Here is a 17,669-nt window from a genome sequence, read left to right on the forward strand (position 1 = left end):
TTATTCAAATATGCAAAAGACACTGCACATAGCATAAACTCCTTGGATACATTTATTGCGCAAACACCAATAAAAAACTTACATGACAACTAATGTAAGCCACCGATGTCCAAAAAAAGCACGTCTCAGTCTTTGCAAATACTTTTTTCACCTCTCCGGTTTTCAGAATACCACCATCAGGTGTATCATTCAAATCAATGACAGGTAGATAGCTAGCGCGCTCGTACTCGACATGTTTCGTCACCAACGACTTTATCAAGAGGGACGAGCACGCTGTCTATACCTGTCTTTTATATCCATTCCAAATGCAAAAGCAAATCACTACATGTCAGTCCCACCCCTTCAATCAATCGTACCCATACTCAGTAGATTGATTGCTCTAATTCAACCCACATAATAGCCCTTTCCCAGTCTTCCTCCCATATATATCTTTTTAATAGCAATGGAAATAAAAATGCAAATAAAATTGCAGCCACCTATAGTAATACATTAATTAAAATCAACTTTTATAAATAAAAGGAATTGTACTCCTCATAATAATACATTATAATTAACTATTACTAATAAAACAATTAATATCCAACTCAATGTTTAACCCTCTAGGTTTCAATGTGTCTAAAAGAAAAATCCATTTAGTTTCCTTTCTGGAAATCATCCGAGTTTTATTAGTGCCCCTCCAATGGCCATATCTTCTATCCACTCCATAAAATGTCATAACCGACGGGTCTTTGTTATGTACTTCTTTAAAATGCCAATTTTGTTCAGCACGGGCAATTCACAGAGCATATGCAGCTATACGTTGATGTCAGGATGCAACACCCTGCAGATGTTTGTTAGGTGCAGTTAATTTTGTGTCACAAGACACCCCACATCTACAGTGCATTGTCATGCATTGCAAAAACCAGCAATTTAATGCTCTTGTGATGTGCATTATAATGTATTATGGTATGAAGAAGCCCTTAGATAAGCAAAACACTTATTGTTTCTGAGCTCTCTCTGTTCCTTTATTGTGTGCAGATCATTTGGCAAAAATGGTGGATAGTAAGATCTTAACCTGCACATCTTATTACAGTATATGGACACAACTAATTTTACATTAGCAGGAACACTATAAAACTATGTGTCACATTTATGAAGTGGTCAGTTTTATTAAATGTCTTTCTTCACTTGCAGAGTTACAGACAAGTAAGGCTTAATGAACTTCTACAAGAACATTCTCGATCTGCAAACCTCATTCTTTTGTAAGTATAATATATATTGAATTCTACTGGGATCAGTCTTCGGTCATCAAATGATGGCGAGCACATGCAAGTTTGAAAAGTTAGAGCTCTGAGCACTTTTGTTATTAACAATTTTAACCACCTCCCATCCATGGCCGTTCCTGACGGGACGGGAGCCTTATAGGAGCAGGAGGGCGTCTTAAGACGTCCTTCCTCTCCCCACACTCGTGTACGGTGCCCAGCGCGCACACGAGTGTGGGGAAACTGTCAGAAATGTAAAGTCGAGATCAAAGGGAGATCAGTACACAATCTCCCTTTGATCTCCTATACGGTCCCCAAATGCAGGAATTGATGTATATTACATCACTTCCTGCATTCAGTGTCACTCTCCTGTCACAGATGATGGCGAGAAGCTGATGAAGCAGATCTCTGCTTCATCAGCTTCTCTGGGGGTCCTTAGGTGACATTAGGGGTCTTAGAGACCCCTGATGTCTCCATAAAGAGGGCTTGTTATGTGAATTGTCTATCACAAAGGGGGTTTCTTTTAAAGTAGAACTGAAGCCAAAAAATGTGTTTACCTTTGAATAGAGTAAAATGGGTTATAACCCCAACTTTTTTTTTTACAATAGCTTTCCCTTCACTTCCTGTCTGGTAGCCACAAGAGGAAGTGAGGGGAAATCCCTCCAAAGAGAGGGAAATCCCTGGCGGTCAGCAGAGTCACCAGAACTAGTGTCCTCATTGGAAGATTTCGAATGTATTCCTGTTCTGATGACAACCTAAAATTTGGGATTTTCTTTATTTTTAGTGATAACAGTCACCAGAACAAATAGAGAGGGACACAGACAGCAGTAAATCCCTGACTGCGAATCCCTCTCCACTCTATTTAAAACTAAAATAAAAAGTTTTGGCTCCAGTTAAACTTTAATTATTTTGCTGCCACTAAGGTATGATATACGTCAGCAGCAGTAGGCCCATATAAACACAATCCTCACGGTTGTTTGTGGGTAGTGGGGTGCGATACCAGTGAACATCCATTTGCTGGTCTCCTCCCCACTGAATGAAACCAGAAGCAAAGATGATTTCATTACTTCCTGTTTCTGAGTTGAAGCTGATCAAGTATGATCTGCACTTGATTAGCTTCAGGCCCCCTAATGTCTTCTTAAAGAGCACCTGTTACCACTAAATTGCTGTTACATAGGGGGCTTGTGAGCCCCTCTATGTGATAGCAATCAAGTAAAAAGAAAATGTAAACAAATTAAGTTAAATAAAATTACAAACACTCAATGTTTTTAAAGTCCCTGTCCCCGCAAAACACTCACAAGGCTATTCACAAAAGGGTGAAGAGTTTGGAGAAGGCAGGAGAAGTGAACAATCTAGGACAACATAGCTGAACTGGAAAGTGAACTGAATTGGAGAATTTTTGCAAATCAGCTATTTTGGCCTAGGTTGTTCACTTCTCCTGCCTTCTCAAAACTCTTCACCCTTTTGTGAATAACCCTGAAAATGTTTTTAAAGTCCCGGTCCCTGCAAACACACATATACAAATGCAAACACGCATCAGATGTACGTATATACGAAAACAATTGCGCCACATGTGTTAGGTATTGCCGCATGCACCAGAGTGAGAGCAATACTTAGCAATACTAAGGACATTATTCATGGTCAACTCTACACTGAAAACCTGTACTGGCTTTTAAAGCGTTGCTTATGGACAATTTGGAGTACCGTAGTTTTTCACCATTTCGTGGGTGCACACAATTTTTAAGCTTGACATGTTGGGTCTCTATTTATTCGACACAACCTCCTCTTTTATATTTTACAATAAAAATGGGTAATATATTGCATTTTTGTGCACTTAAATTAATTTAATTGTATTTCCTATGGAAATTTTGGGTTTGATAAAGAGCTGCACTAATATCATGTGACATAAAAATTGACAACTACCACCATTTTATTCTACAACGTCTCTGCTGTCAGGAAATACATTATTATGTGGGGTGTTAAGTCATGATCTGGCCTAAAATCTATTTAACATGTGTGCAAAACAAAAACTGCTAAGGCAGCAAAAGGGTTAAACCTTTGTTAGGTTGCTTTTATTTGCTAGTGTCAAGGCAGACATAAATATTTACTTTTAATAATGACACGTTAAATGGCCTGTGTGCTGCCACAAATCTTGGTTGGCGATTTTGTGGAACCCCCTGTTTGCTCCTGCAGAAATGGTAGAGGTAGATTAATGACCAAGATACTTGTTTTTCTTATTGACAGGAGCCTTCCAGTTGCAAGAAAAGGAACCGTATCAGACCACCTTTATATGGCATGGGTGGAAATTCTCTCAAAAAATCTTCCCCCTGTGCTACTGGTTAGAGGAAATCACAAGAGTGTACTAACTTTCTATTCTTAACACTAAAACTGCACCTCTCTTCATATTAGCGTGCAGATTCACCTTTATTCAAAGTATCTAACTAGATCTCTAAAATGTTAACTCTAAGGTAAAGCCAAAAAAGAAAATAATGATCTTAAGAGTGCATCAAATTTAATATAAGGTTCTATATGTACCTCTACTGAATTGATGAGACTGACTAATATGATCATCAAAACCAAAATTTGTTTTGAAAGAGCAAATTAGCATTGTTAAATTTTAATAATCTACTGGTAAAAATTAGCAAATTGATCATATATTTTGACTGCATTCTTCTATTACATGTAAATGTTTTAATAAAAGATCAGCTTTCCTTAATAGCATAATATATCAGATGTAAACTGCGTACTATATTTTATATTTTTATGGTACACTAGCTATATATATTTCTATGAGGATGTGAAAGCCCAATTACTAGTACAGAGCATTTTCAGTTTGCTTCTGAGAACTTTGCTTTAAAAGGGTAACCCCACTTTAAAAAAATATTTTAAAAACTTAATATACCATGTATTGACTTTCCTGGAGCGGGTTCTGTTGCGGGTGGATGACTTTCGGAAGGGCATTCTTGTGATAGGGGGAGACTTCAACCTACACCTAGACCATCTAGCTGACTCTACTAACCAGTCCTCTAACCTGCCGTTTGCGGCGCTGAGACGCCTTAAAAAATGCCTCCATACCCATCAGCTTTCCGATATTTGGCGCATTCATCACCCCGACACTAGGGATTACTCCTTCCACTCAGCGGCCTATCCCAGCTACCGGCCGATATCTTTATTGAATGTGGACACCAAGCTACTGGCTAAAGTCCTATCCATGCGACTGCTTCCCCATGTCCCCTCCTTGGTCCACACAGACCAGGCTGGGTTCGTTCCCTCCAGAGAGGCCAGGGACAACACCACCCTAGTCCTTAATGTTATACACTCGGCCATGTCGACGGCCATCCCGAGCTTAATTTTGTCCACGGACGCAGAGAAGGCCTTCGACAGGGTTGACTGGTCCGTTCTCCGACTCACCATGGAACATGTTGGGTTGGGTCTGGGCATGCTCGCGTGGGTGTTGGCCTTGTACTCCCATCCAACGGCCAGAGTGTACGTTAACGGAATGTTGACGACCCCGTTCCCTCATTTTTATCCTGACCCTTGAACCCCTACTCCGGACCATCAGAGCCAACCCTAACATCCAGGGCCTGCGGGCGGGGAAGACCACGCACAAGGTTGCAGCATTCGCCGACGACTTACGATTTTTCTTAACGACCCCAGATACAACCATACCCAACCTACTTGCGGCTCTACAACAGTATGGGGAGGTATCCAACTACCATATTAACACCCAGAAGTCGGCAGCCCTTAACCTTACGATCCCACCTCCCATGCTGTCACGACTCTCGCAAAACTTCCCCTACCAGTGGTCTTCCACATCAATTAAATACTTAGGGGTTCTCATACCTCGGAACCTGACTGACGTGTACAACCTAAATTTCCCCCCATTACTGCAAAAAGTCAAGACAGACCTCCAAGGATGGTCCCGTTCCACGTTCTCCTGGACAGGGCGCTGTAACATCATTAAGCAGAATATCCTCCCACGGCTCCTATACCCCTTCCAGACCCTCCCAGTACAGATCCCACGCGCGTTCTTCCGTTCACTGCAAAAATTGGTTTCTGATTTCATCTGGGCCGGTAAAATCCCTAGACTGAGACTACCGATCCTGCGACGCCCGAAGGCGGCGGGAGGGCTGGCCCTACCTGACTTCCATCTCTACTACATAGCATCTCACTTATCCCGAGTGATTGACTGGTGCCGCCATGGTGACGTCAAGCCATGGATTGAGCTTGAACAAGCTACAACTGACATTCCTCTACCAGTCTTGCCGTGGTGCAGCGGTCCAGTTCCCAGGTCTGTTAGATCCCACCCGACGGTGGGTTCCACGTGGCGGGTGACAAGTCGGGCATTTCCTAGGTTGGCATTGTCTGTACAGCCGTCGCCCATGCAACCTATCATAGGTCACCCCGGATTCCCCCCAGGCTTGGAAGATGGCTTATTCCGCCGTCTCCTGGATCGGGGCAAATTCAGGGTTTAATTAAATTTTTTGAACGGCCCATCTTGGCAGACGATCGGTGCCCACTCCACAGACCCTGATCTGCGGAACTTGGGAACATGGAGATGCCTACAACTCACTCACTTCCTGACATCCCTCCCGACGCCCTCAACCTACTAGCGGAGCCTCTCCACCTTCGAACAAACTTGCTCTGACACAGGTCCAATAGCGAAAACGCTATCTCTTTGTTACCAGATGGCTCTCAACATCGACCTAGACCCCCCACTATACTTTCTAGACCAATGGGAGCGGGAATTAGAGATCCACTTCTCACAGACTGAGAGAGACAGATTGCTGCAATACTCCCTGAGGTCATCCATCTGCAACAAATATCAGGAGCTGGGCTACAAAATCCTCACGCGCTGGTACAGAACCCCCCATAAACTCCACGAAATACCAGACACATGCTGGCACTGCGGCTCATCCCCCGCAGACATGCTCCACATTTTTTGGTCATGCCCCCTTGTGAACCCTTTTTGGTCCCGGGTCCGTGAGATTGCCCAAAAATTCACAGACCACACCGTCCCAATGGATCCGGCCTTCTTCCTTCTCCATCATAACCAATTCTCGCCTAAGAGTTACTCTAGATCGGTTCTTATCCACTTACTGAACGCTGCTCGAGCTTGCATCCCATTACTCTGGAAACAGGTAACCCCGCCCTCGGTCAAGCTTTGGTTTTCCAAAATAAACGACATCAGACTCATGGAGGACCTCACCAGCTCCATCCAAAGCACCTCCTCCAAATTCTCAGCCGCATGGTTTTACTGGATAGACTATACCTCTACCTCGGAATACCGCACGATCCTTGATTCCAAACTTATGGCGATGACATGTAGCGACTTACCCATCCTTCTCCATTTCAGCCCCCCTTACCCCCCCCCTCTCTTGTCTTGTGTTCTCCACCCTCTGTTTATACTACATTCCTCCTTCTTCTCTCCCGTCAACGTGGTAACATCAGCAACATCCCATGACTGTACCCCCCAGACTTAGGCCGGGGTCGCGAGAGGGTTCCCTCCCCTCAAATGCGTTCCATTGACGCCAAAGGGGTTCTCTCATGCTTCAATATACCATGTATGCTACCTTCTTGATGATGTTTTGATGTATGTATACCATATGCGCCCGGACTTGCGAGTCCCCACGGGCACAGTTTCCGTTTTTCTATATACAACAAATAATCTGTTAACCTGAACTAATAAAGAATTTATAAAAATATACAATGTATAATTGTCCCACAAGCCATTTTGTAGTTTGTTATTAAAAATACCTTTCCATTTAAAACTGTAGCTGCTGTAATGTTCTAAATCTGTTGAAAAATTCAATGCAAGACGGTGACCTGGATGCATTTCATAAATAGATCGTGTATGGAACGCACCCAGAAATGTCACTTCTTGCTTCTGGGATTGGGTGACTGATCTTTTTTGGCATCCCTTGCAAAAGAAATGTCATTTTTGGTGAGATACTCCATAAGGTTTAATTTCTACTAAATGGATGCAAACACTGCACCTTTCCTCATTACAACGCAGAAAGTCCACCAGCTGATTATAATGACAAATCAGTTTGGAAAGGACATGCTGCAACAAAAAGCTTTTTCAAAACAGAAACAGATAGGAAAATGCTACAAAGTTTATTACAATCCTTGCAATGTATATAGATCATCCGGAGAGGAATAAATCACCCAGAGAGAAACGAACAAACTACCAATTTGCATGACAGACTCCTGGCTGTTAGTGGTCACATGCAGTTCAGTGCAATAGCTTTTATTACAACAATGCATACACAGGGAAATAAGAGGAAAATGTCATACTTTCATAAAAGGTATGTGTGTTAGCAACTATACTGCAATATAGAATTGTATTCAAGCTGTAGGATCAATATTAGATTGTTCACATTTCAACAGTAGATCCGCTTTAAGAACAGATATAATACATTTTAAATAGGTGTAAAGAAAAATATATTTAATTTATTTTCCCATACTCATTAAATCTTTAATTTCCTCTTAAGGCACTTTCTTTGGTCTCACTTTTCTGTTTACTACATTTGATTCAATGTTTTCCATTCAGGATGCGTTGTAATGCCTCCATTTGTCTTTCTGTTTAAAAATAAATCAATAAATATAATAAAAGTTGTAATTTGGTGTCTGTCATTAATATGGGAAAATATCTGATTAGAACATTACAAACGATAAAGTGAGATCAGCATGCTGATTCCAGCAACATAATCAATCATTTTTGTATCATTTGAGAATGCAATATGACAATTTATTTATTCATTACAGGATTTATATAAGGCAGACAATATACATGGGGCTTTTACATACTATGCATTCGTATCAACACCTACCCTGAAAGAGCTTAAAATCTAAGGTCTCTAGCTCACATTCATAGACACACTAGGACCATTTTAAAGTGACACTAAACTCAACAAGTAAAACCTAAATATGCATTCAAGTACCCTAATTAAAAATGCAGCTTATTTGGGTATCATTTGGCTGTAATCAAATCATCTCTAAATTGGTGCTGACATTGTGCTTCTTTCTGGAGGGTGGCTACTTGTTCCCTGTGGTCGTTCCTGTGATGGACTACAATCTCAATACAAACTGGTAAACTAATCATAAGATTGTAGTTCATCACAGGATTAACCTTGGAGCAGTGGCTACTTGACAACACACACAGGGACCATGGTGTTACACAAGTAGCCACCCTCCAATAGGAAGGAGTGTCCGCACCAATTCAGAGATGATTTGAGGATCTACAGCTGAGTGATACATTTTTGTTACTAGTTAAGGTACCTGAAGGCATTTTTAAGATGTAACTCCTGAGTTTAGTGTCACTTTAATTGGCGGGAGCCAATTAACCGATCAACATGTCTTTGGAGTGTAGGCTGAGACCCATGCAAGCACAGGGAGAACATGCAAACTCCATACAGATAGTGTGTTGTCTGGGATTAAACCAAGGCAGAGTTGCTAACCACTAAGCCTCTGAGTTGTCACATTTGCATTTTTTACTTTTACTTCTCAACTTCTACCTAGTTAAAGTAAACATATATTTCTTTTAAAACTGTCATTTGTATTCTTTAAATAAATATATATCTAACATATCTGTACACATGTAGCAAACAACAACCATGAAAGCACCTTTTCAAGAGTTGACCAGGGTACCCTGTCTAATCAGCTTCTCCCCTTCAAAATCCAGTGCACCTTTCCTCCTATTTAGGGAATTTTACAATCTGATTCCTGTTTTTCTGCTCAGCTACACTGGCCTTTGGTAGTTTATTGTAGGGCAGTAAAATGTGTCATAGCATGGTTTACAGACGTAGCAGCATCCCTAGCACCATGCCACTGTAGCAGTCTAAGGCTTTTGAATCAGATATGTCTAATCTGCTGGTAAGTATAAGGTTAACCATGTGCATACTCCTCTTTTGGTAGGCCTTAATTAGTAACCTAGTTTTCAATAACTCGCAGTTATAATTAGAAAATATCAAACATGCAACCAGTAGTTCCTTCACTGTGGTGTGTCATATATAGAGGGCAGTAATCAATGCCAGTGTTCCAAGGTCATAACCCAATGTAGAGCTCTATTCACAAAGCTAACAGAAGGATCAGCCGTAGCTCCGGCTGATCCATCAGCTAGCTCCGGCCGCCTGAGCCCTTCGGTTCAGTAGAATCGAAGGGCTGCTGCACAGGCTATTCACTATATGTCAAGGCTGGACCAGTGCTAAGTATCTAACTGGATCACAGCTGCGGAACCAATGGGGTCTTTGTTGGATAGGGAAGTTCAGTGAGCGACTCCCAGTTACATTAACTGCTAGAGGGAGACCGCACTCATCAAATAACGCGGGGACACGCCGAGTAAGTCTGTGACACTATAGTCCGTACAGCTCCCGAAGCTGGCCGAGCAGCTCAGTCGAGCCGAAGGCATATGCTTCGGCTCGACTGAGCCGAAGTGAAAACCCCGAATCGGGCCGAGCGGACGGCTGGCTCCGGCCAGTTGCACTGACAATTCAGCGTCCCCTGATTACCAGAGGATACATGCTGACCAGAGGATACAGGTATTATTTGCAAAGCACCAGGAATGGGAGTGTAGAAGGCAAGTGAAGGTACCAGAAGGTACCTTCTACACATTGCCAGGAAGATCAAGTCTGTCACCATGCACGGCAATCAGTGTGAGCACATAATGTGGCATGGGTCCAGCACTTAGGGTCTTGACCACATATGCATCTTCATGCATGTGTGCGCATGAGAGTGCACAACAAGCACTAGCATTGGTGCTACTCAGCCTATAGAAATCCCAGGATGGCTTGGAGAAGTTGCAGATTGCTCTTGAGCTATTCCTGTGGTCTGCAATTTGACTGAGTAATTTCGATCTCTTGTTATTGACCCGGCCTGCTTCTGCCCTCCTGTTCTGACCTTACCTACTTACTGCCTGTTGATTTGGTACCTCCTCCTGCTTGATATCATGGCCAGCTCCGCTGAGCTCTCATTGTAATGGGGGACGCTGAACTGTCATTACAATGAGAGCTTAGCGGAGCTGACCGTGATATCAAGGCCGGCTCCGCTGAAATTGTCATTACAACGAGAGCTCAGAGTGATATCTCCGCCGAGCTCTCATTGTAATGACAGCAGGTCCCGGCCAATAGGAAACAGTTGGGCGGAGCTAGCTGTCACTGCTAGCTCCGCCCAATCATTTATAACTTTTTTTCCTACTGTTTTACTATTCCACGGAGGTACCGAGCAGAATAGCCGAGCTGAATGCCGCTCAGCGGCATTTGGCTATTCACTCACTGCTGTTCAGCCCCTATGAGAATAGGCCGAATAGCAGCGAGTAGGCTGCCAGAGGTTCGGCTCAGCCGATCCAGATGTTGGATTGGCTGAGTCGAACTCCTTCTGTACTTGAGTCGGCCGAGCATGTTCGAACGACCCAAAGCCAGCCTAAGCAAACCAATGTACAGCTGATTTCAGCCAATGTACGGCTGAAATCAGCTGTACAAGCCTGAAGTGAATAGCAGCGTTCGGCTCACTTCACTTCGGGTCGGTTATTCACACGGCTGCCTTCGGCAGCTCTGTGAATAACCCTGAGTGTGTTCACTTTGTTTCAAACACTCATGTGAATTAGCGCCTGGCAGTCATCTGATTGATGTAGTCTATGTATAAACTTCCTTTACATGTGTAAGGGATCTACCTGTATTATGTTACATGTCTGCAATTACTTTAGAAATTCCCAATTGAACGCTCTGCAGTCATAGCATACACAATCAATATCCAGAACTGCCAACTTCAAAAAGATATCTGCACAATTTCTGGTTCTTTGTATGAACATGTACTAAGAGCCAGTTACTCATCTAGCCCCATGGTTGAGCATTGTTCTCTCTTCATCCAATCCTAATAAATGACAGGTATACCAGAACAGCAATCAAGAATACAAAGGGGTATTGATGCAGCAACCAATTTATTGGCAAAACCGCCTATAGCATTTTGTGCTGAACTTTTACTAGGGTGAGTATCATATCAACTTAATAATGTTCAACAAAAATGCCGCTGCATTTTGTTTGTTTTTTGCTGCTAATTGGCTCTATGAAGTAGATCTGGTTCTAGAAGATGAGTTTCACATGCATTGCCCAAAATGCATGTCTTCAGTTTGCTTTTTAGAGGGCTGGTTTGTCTTGATCTTGATGCTTTGAGGATGATTTACTAAAGGAGTGGGAAATCTTCACTCCTATTACCCAATTGTGAAAAGCAAACTCCACATGCTTTTCACATGATTGGATAATTGAAGTAAATATTCCACAGAGATTTTGGTCCATTTTGACATGATAGCATTACTCAGTTGCTGCAGATGTGCCGGCTGCACATCCATGAAGTGAATCTACCGTTCCACCGCATCCCAAAGTTGCTCTATTGGATTGAGATCTGGTGACTGTGGAGGCTTTTTGGGTACAGTGAACTCTTTATCAAGTTCAAGAAACCAATTTGAAATGATTTTAGCTTTGTGACATGGTGTGTTATCCTGCTGGAAGTAACCATCAGAAGATGGATACAATGTGGTCATAAAGGGATGGACATTGTTAGCAATACAATACTCAGGTAGGCTGTGGCACAATGCTCAATTGGTACTAAGGGGCCCAAAGTGTGCCAAGAAAACATCTCCCACACCATTACACCACCACCACCAGCTTGAACTGTTCGTAGAAGGCAGGGTAGATCCATGCTTTTATATTGTTTACCCCAGATTCTGACCCTACCATTTGGATGTTACAGCAGACTTTTTCCAATCTTCTACTGTACAATTTTGGTGAGCCCTTGCGAATTGTAAAAACACAATAAATACATTTATTTGACTGTATTTTTTAGAAAGCTTAGTATTCAAGCATGAAAGGATATAATACAGGGTCAACTGACAGTTTCATAAATATGATGTTATGAAATTATAACTGCAAACACTGGACATGACTGTGAATAATACGGTTTAAGCCTTATTCTGGTGGTATGCAGTTATTATTTAGCGATGTTCTTGAAGATCTAATTTTATGCAGTAGATAAGCCATTCAGAGGTTGGTCAAAGGCCTAATGAGTAAAAGGTTTCGGCAACAGGTGGTTGAACACTGGCAAACAAAGCTGTAAAGACAGCCCCAATATAACCCCTGTCACTCCCAGAATGCCTTAGTTTTAGAGCAAGAAATAAGGAGAGATCATTAGAACAGAGGTGATGGACCTGTGTCCTGTACTGTACTCCAAGAAAATAATTTTACAAGTCAAACATTCTATTTTCTTAATTGTACAGGACAGGACACAGGATCAGAGTCAGACCATAGGTCTTCCAAAAGCAGCCTAATTGAGGGGTGGGCAACACAGGAAGTACAGCCCACATGCTCCAGTAACAACGGGTCAAAGAGGGCTCAATAAACTCAGAGGGCAGCTTTAGCCACCTTACACTCAAAACAGACATCAGAAGAGGGCTAAACATTCACCTTGTAAAATGTAACAAATGTGTGAATTCTACCCTTTCAAATATAGGCTTGAATAATGACTACCCTAATACAAGTAGCAATGGTGGAGCAAATGGCAAGGAGTTCCTCAAGGGAAGGGCAAGGAGGGAATCTGATTGCTGAAAGGAAGTTTTAGCGGAGAGGTATATTCACACAGCTCATACCACATTTAAACAGTGGAGAGAAATGTCCTTCAAATGTTTCGGAGCATGACATAAGGGAGGGAGAGCAATATCTAAGTATAGGACATTGTTTTCCCACCCTTATGTCATGCTCCGAAACATTTGTGGAAGTGGAAGGAGGAAAAAAGGAAGAAAGGAGGCCTTTGGCCTCAGGACAACCTTATACCTGTGCAACACTATGAAAGGCCATCTCAGAGACTCACATCGCAGAGATGATAGCAACAGGGCAGACAGAACCAGGTTGATATACTACTGAGTCACAGGGGAAAGTAAAAGGGGAGTTTGTTCCAAAAGAGGGACAACTGAGGGGGGAGAGACAGAGGGACCTAGTTCTGAGCATGTTCGGCCGGCCCGAAGCCACACGAAGCCAAAAAAAAAAATCCCCCTTACATTGGTGGCCATTGTAAAATCCCCCTTACATTGGTGGCCATTGTAAAATCCCCCTTACATTGGTGGTCAGTGTAAAATCCCCCTTAAGGTGGCCATACACTCTACAACCATCGCAAGACTTTAGTCTTGCGATGGTTGTAAAGGGATTAAAAAAACGTACGATCTGCCTATCTTGGACAGGCAGATCGCACTCTCGATCATCGCAAGGCTTCCGATGACCGCAATGCTGAACGGGCAGTGTGCGCGTGCGCACACCGGCCCGTTCAGCATTTATCTTCCGAGCACCGTTCTAACCAGCCGAGAATCGTACGATTCCCGGCTGGTTTTCGAACATGCTGGTTCGACAGAAGACGTGCGACCGTACAGTAGAAACGGTCGCACGTCTCCGTTCACACTGCTCGATTATCGTACGAAAAACCGATCGCATACGATTATCGTACGATAATCGTGCAGTGTATGGGCACCTTTACATTGGTGGTCAGTGTAAAATCCCCCTTACATTGGTGGTCAGTGTAAAATCCCCCTTACATTGGTGGTCAGTGTAAAATCCCCCTTACATTGGTGGTCAGTGTAAAATCCTCTCTAAAGGTTCCCATACATCTGCCGATGTGATCCAGCGATCATACGATAATCGGCAGGTGTATGGAAGGCGTGCAAGCGTTTCTACTGTAAGGGCGCACGTCTTTTGGCAAACCAGCCGAAAATCATAAGATTTTCTGTGGTTTAGTGGCGTGCTCGGAAGACAAATGCCGAACGGGCCGGTGTGCGCAAGCGCACACACTGACCGCTCAGCATTGCAGTCATCGGAAGCCCTCCCCCTCAGCGGGGCGGGCTTGCGATGATCGCAAGTAGGATCTGCCTGTCCAAGAGGGGCAGATCGTACGAGATTTTAATTATCTTACAACCATCGCACAACGAAAGTCGGTGCGAGCCCGGGACCAGCATAGTCGCTCTGTGACAGGGGATAAGAGGGAGGTCGGTACACGATCTCCCTCCGCTGTCAGAATGCGGAAGTGATGTATATTACATCACTTCCGCATTCTTGTGTCACTCTCCCAGCTTCGGAAGCTGGAGAGTAGCTGATGAAGCAGATATCTGCTTCATCAGCTTCTTTGGGGGTTCCAATGGGGACAAGGGCCTCTTCCCCACAACCCTGACCCATTCACTAGGGTGGGGGGGGGGGGCATCTGGGTGCCCCCTTAATTAAAGGGGTATCCCAATGCAAATACTCCCCCCTTCCCGTAGACCCCCACAACCACCGGGTCAGGGTTGTGGGGAAGAGGCCCTTGACACCCTCCCAATGCCGGGGGCACATGGCCTGGTAAGGCGCAGGGAGGGGGGGCACTCGATCGTCCCCCCCTTTCCTGCCCTGCTGGGCCTGTGCTCGGATTAAGGGTCTGGTAGGAATTTTAGGGGGGAACCCACTTTTTTTTTTATGTCACTTTGCTGTAACGAAAATCCGTCCACAAACGAACATTCCTACAGACTACCGCTAACAAATTTCGTCTGAAATTTAGTTTTCGGAAATTCTGATTCGTTTTTATTCGTCATTTCTGTTATTCGGAAATGTGGGTACATCCGAATCTCCGAATAACGAAAATTCGTCCGAAAAATTAATTTTTCTGAAACGAATGGCACATGTCTATTGTCCATTACATACATTCATAAGACCCCTAGTGATTCAGAATCCATATTCACACGTCATGCCTCCTAACTGGTTTTATTACACAGGATTTCTGACCTCTATAAACCCATCAGCAGCCACAACATATGTTGCAGAACTCAGCAGGACAGTCAGTGTCAGACAATGCGTTATAAATATTTGATGCCAATCGTGTTTGCAGTGTGATTGGTGTTTATCATTGCATTCTCTGCCAGAGCTGTTGGGTTGCCGCATTTTACAGTACAGTACAGACTAAGGCCGGCCATACACATGTACATTTCCATTGTTCAGTCCTGTGGACAAAACTATAGAAGTCACTCAATTTCCCCATCCACACTAAAGAGCGCAGATGGAGGAATCTCCCCCTGCTGGCTATTGTATTCAGGCGACTGGCACCTACAGCTGTTAGAATACCTGAACAGTGACTGCATTTGATTGTGGTCACTGTTCAGCCAATTATTTTCCTCTGAGCTCCTTCACTTTTAAGCTGCACTCACACCAGGGAATGATTAGATGCATCTTTAATGGGGGGGGGGTTAACGCATATAAATGCCTCAAATGATTTCCAGTGGATCCATTCACACCTTGCGTTTAGATGCTTTCAGATGCAGTCAGTTTAGATGTGTTTAGGAAAAATAGAAGAACATTTTTTAGCTTCTAAACGTGTAAGCGCAAGACGCATCTATTTGATGAAATCTCATTGGCTACTTCAGTGGACTGTTTCAAAGAACAGATGCATCTAAAAGCTTATGTGTGTAAACGCACGTCATGTTCTGCATTTAGAAGCATAAAAAGGCATCTAGTCTGACAGTATTTGCAGAAAAAGCACAAACAAGGGGCGTCTTTCCTGGTGCAGACAAATGTATTTAAAGGAGAACTATGGGGTTAAGTCTTTTCCCCATAGTTCTCCTTAGGGTAACGGGAGGACACAAACTAGCGTCCTCCCGTCACCCTAGGCTCAGTATACAGCTCGCTGTAGCTCGCGGTATACTGAGACGCCGCAGCTGAAGCGGATCCTGACAATTGTGCCGGGATCCGCCCAGGTGCGTGACTGACAGCTGGCTCTGCCTATCTAGAGGCAGAGCCAGCTGCACCCGCCCCCTCCGTTCAGTCAGCGCTGGAGGATCGGAGCGGGGGGAGGGGAATCCAGACAGGATTGAGAGGTGAGCGAACGCTGGTATATGTTCGCTCACCTCCCGATCTACTGAGCCGACCTGTGACAGTCTCATTGTCACAGGTCGGCTAGAACTTAGGTGAGTGAAAAGTACTCACCTCATAGTTCTCCTTTAGGATAAAAACAATAGTGGATGAGAAACATACTCACAAAGGTCGACATGATTAAATCATTGTAAGTGAATACATGGACCAAAGAAGAAGCCAGTGTTAGCTGCACAGCTGTGCCTGTGTGCCAGCAAGGTAGGCTGTGATGATAACGCATTTCCGGGGTCACGCCCCCTTCATCAGATACCATCAGCCCCTTGTTTGTGCTTTTTTCCCCAGATTTTGCAGTCCCCCTGGCTGGTTTGGGGCAGCGTCCTGCAGATTTTCTATTTCATCCCTCTCTTTTAAAACAGACTTTGCACTCAATTGCACACTTTTTATTCTGGTGGAGCAGTCCCATTTGGCTCTTTTTTTGCACATATCTGTACTGACAGTATTTGCAGACAGATCTGGACATAAAAATGCAAGTGGACAGTGTGAATGGGGCCTTAAAATGTGACTTTTGTTGAGCTGGGTGGTGCTGACACTGCTTACTGCAATCACAACTAAAAAGGGGTCCCTGGAATATTTTTTTTTTTAAATGCTGGCAACTATGAGGAGAGAGGGACAACAAATGAGAGAGGGACAGTGGGATCAAGTTCCAAAACAGGGACAATAGAGGAGAGAGGGACAGGGGGATCAAGCTCCAAAAGAGGAACAAACAAGGAAAGAGGGATAGAGGGTTCTAGTTTCAAAGGAGTGACAATTGAGGAGAGAAGGACAAAGGGGTCAAGTAACAAATGAAAAACAATTGAGGAAAGAGGTACAGAGGGATCCAGTTCCAAATGAGGGACAATGGAGGAGAGAGGGACAGAGGCATCTAGTTCCAAATGAGGGACAATTGAGGAAGGAGGGACACAGGGCTCTAGTTCCAAATGGGGGGGAATTGAGGAAGGAGGGACAGAGGGGTCAAGTTCCAAAAGAGGAACAACTGAGGAAGGAGGTACAGAGGGATCTAGTTCTAAATGAGAAACAATTGAGGAAGGAGGGGTAGAGGGATCAAGTTCCAAATGAGGGACAATTGAGGAAGGAGGGATCAAGTTCCAAATGAGGCACAATTGAGGAAGGAGGGATCAAGTTCCAAATGAGGGACAAAGAGAAAAGGAATTTAGCTCGGAAGGAGACAATTGTGATCTCTGCCCATGTAGTAGGTAGCACACCACTGACTGGACTGGCGTATCGCAGGAAGTGCAGCAGGCTTCTGAGCGGGTCAGTGTATTGGTCACGTGAGCAGAGGTAGCCTCGTCATGGCAGCCAAGGCTGTGCGGATCGTGTGTGCTCTCAGAAGCCGGCTATGCTGCACGTACCAGCGGCCCACATGGTTGCGCTTCCTGCACACCTCCCAGTTGTGTTCCAGGCGAGGTAAAACCTACAGCCAGCTTAGACGTTTTCTTGTTGTTCATTAGAGCTATGAAAGGCAGCAGCCATTGAACGGTTTTCTACCTATTGCAGAACTAGA

The 17,669-nt window shown here is 43.9% G+C and overlaps 1 protein-coding gene across 3 annotated transcripts in view; it reads left to right on the forward strand.

Annotated features, from left to right (window-relative positions):
* SLC12A1 (solute carrier family 12 member 1) overlaps positions 1–4,040 on the forward strand; it is a 101,855-nt gene extending 97,815 nt beyond the window's left edge. For all 3 annotated transcript variants that reach the window (XM_018571053.1, XM_018571052.1, XM_018571051.1), the window contains exons 25-26: positions 1,174–1,241; positions 3,486–4,040. In XM_018571053.1, the coding sequence (XP_018426555.1) occupies positions 1,174–1,241; positions 3,486–3,621 (204 nt within the window). In that variant the 3' untranslated portion in view covers positions 3,622–4,040. The remainder of the gene's footprint in view (positions 1–1,173; positions 1,242–3,485) is intronic.
* The last annotated feature ends 13,629 nt before the right edge of the window (positions 4,041–17,669 follow it).

The sequence above is a fragment of the Nanorana parkeri genome, unplaced genomic scaffold (assembly GCF_000935625.1).
Source record: "Nanorana parkeri isolate BGI_ZX_2015 unplaced genomic scaffold, ASM93562v1 scaffold1661, whole genome shotgun sequence".
Classification (NCBI taxonomy): Eukaryota; Metazoa; Chordata; class Amphibia; order Anura; family Dicroglossidae; genus Nanorana; species Nanorana parkeri.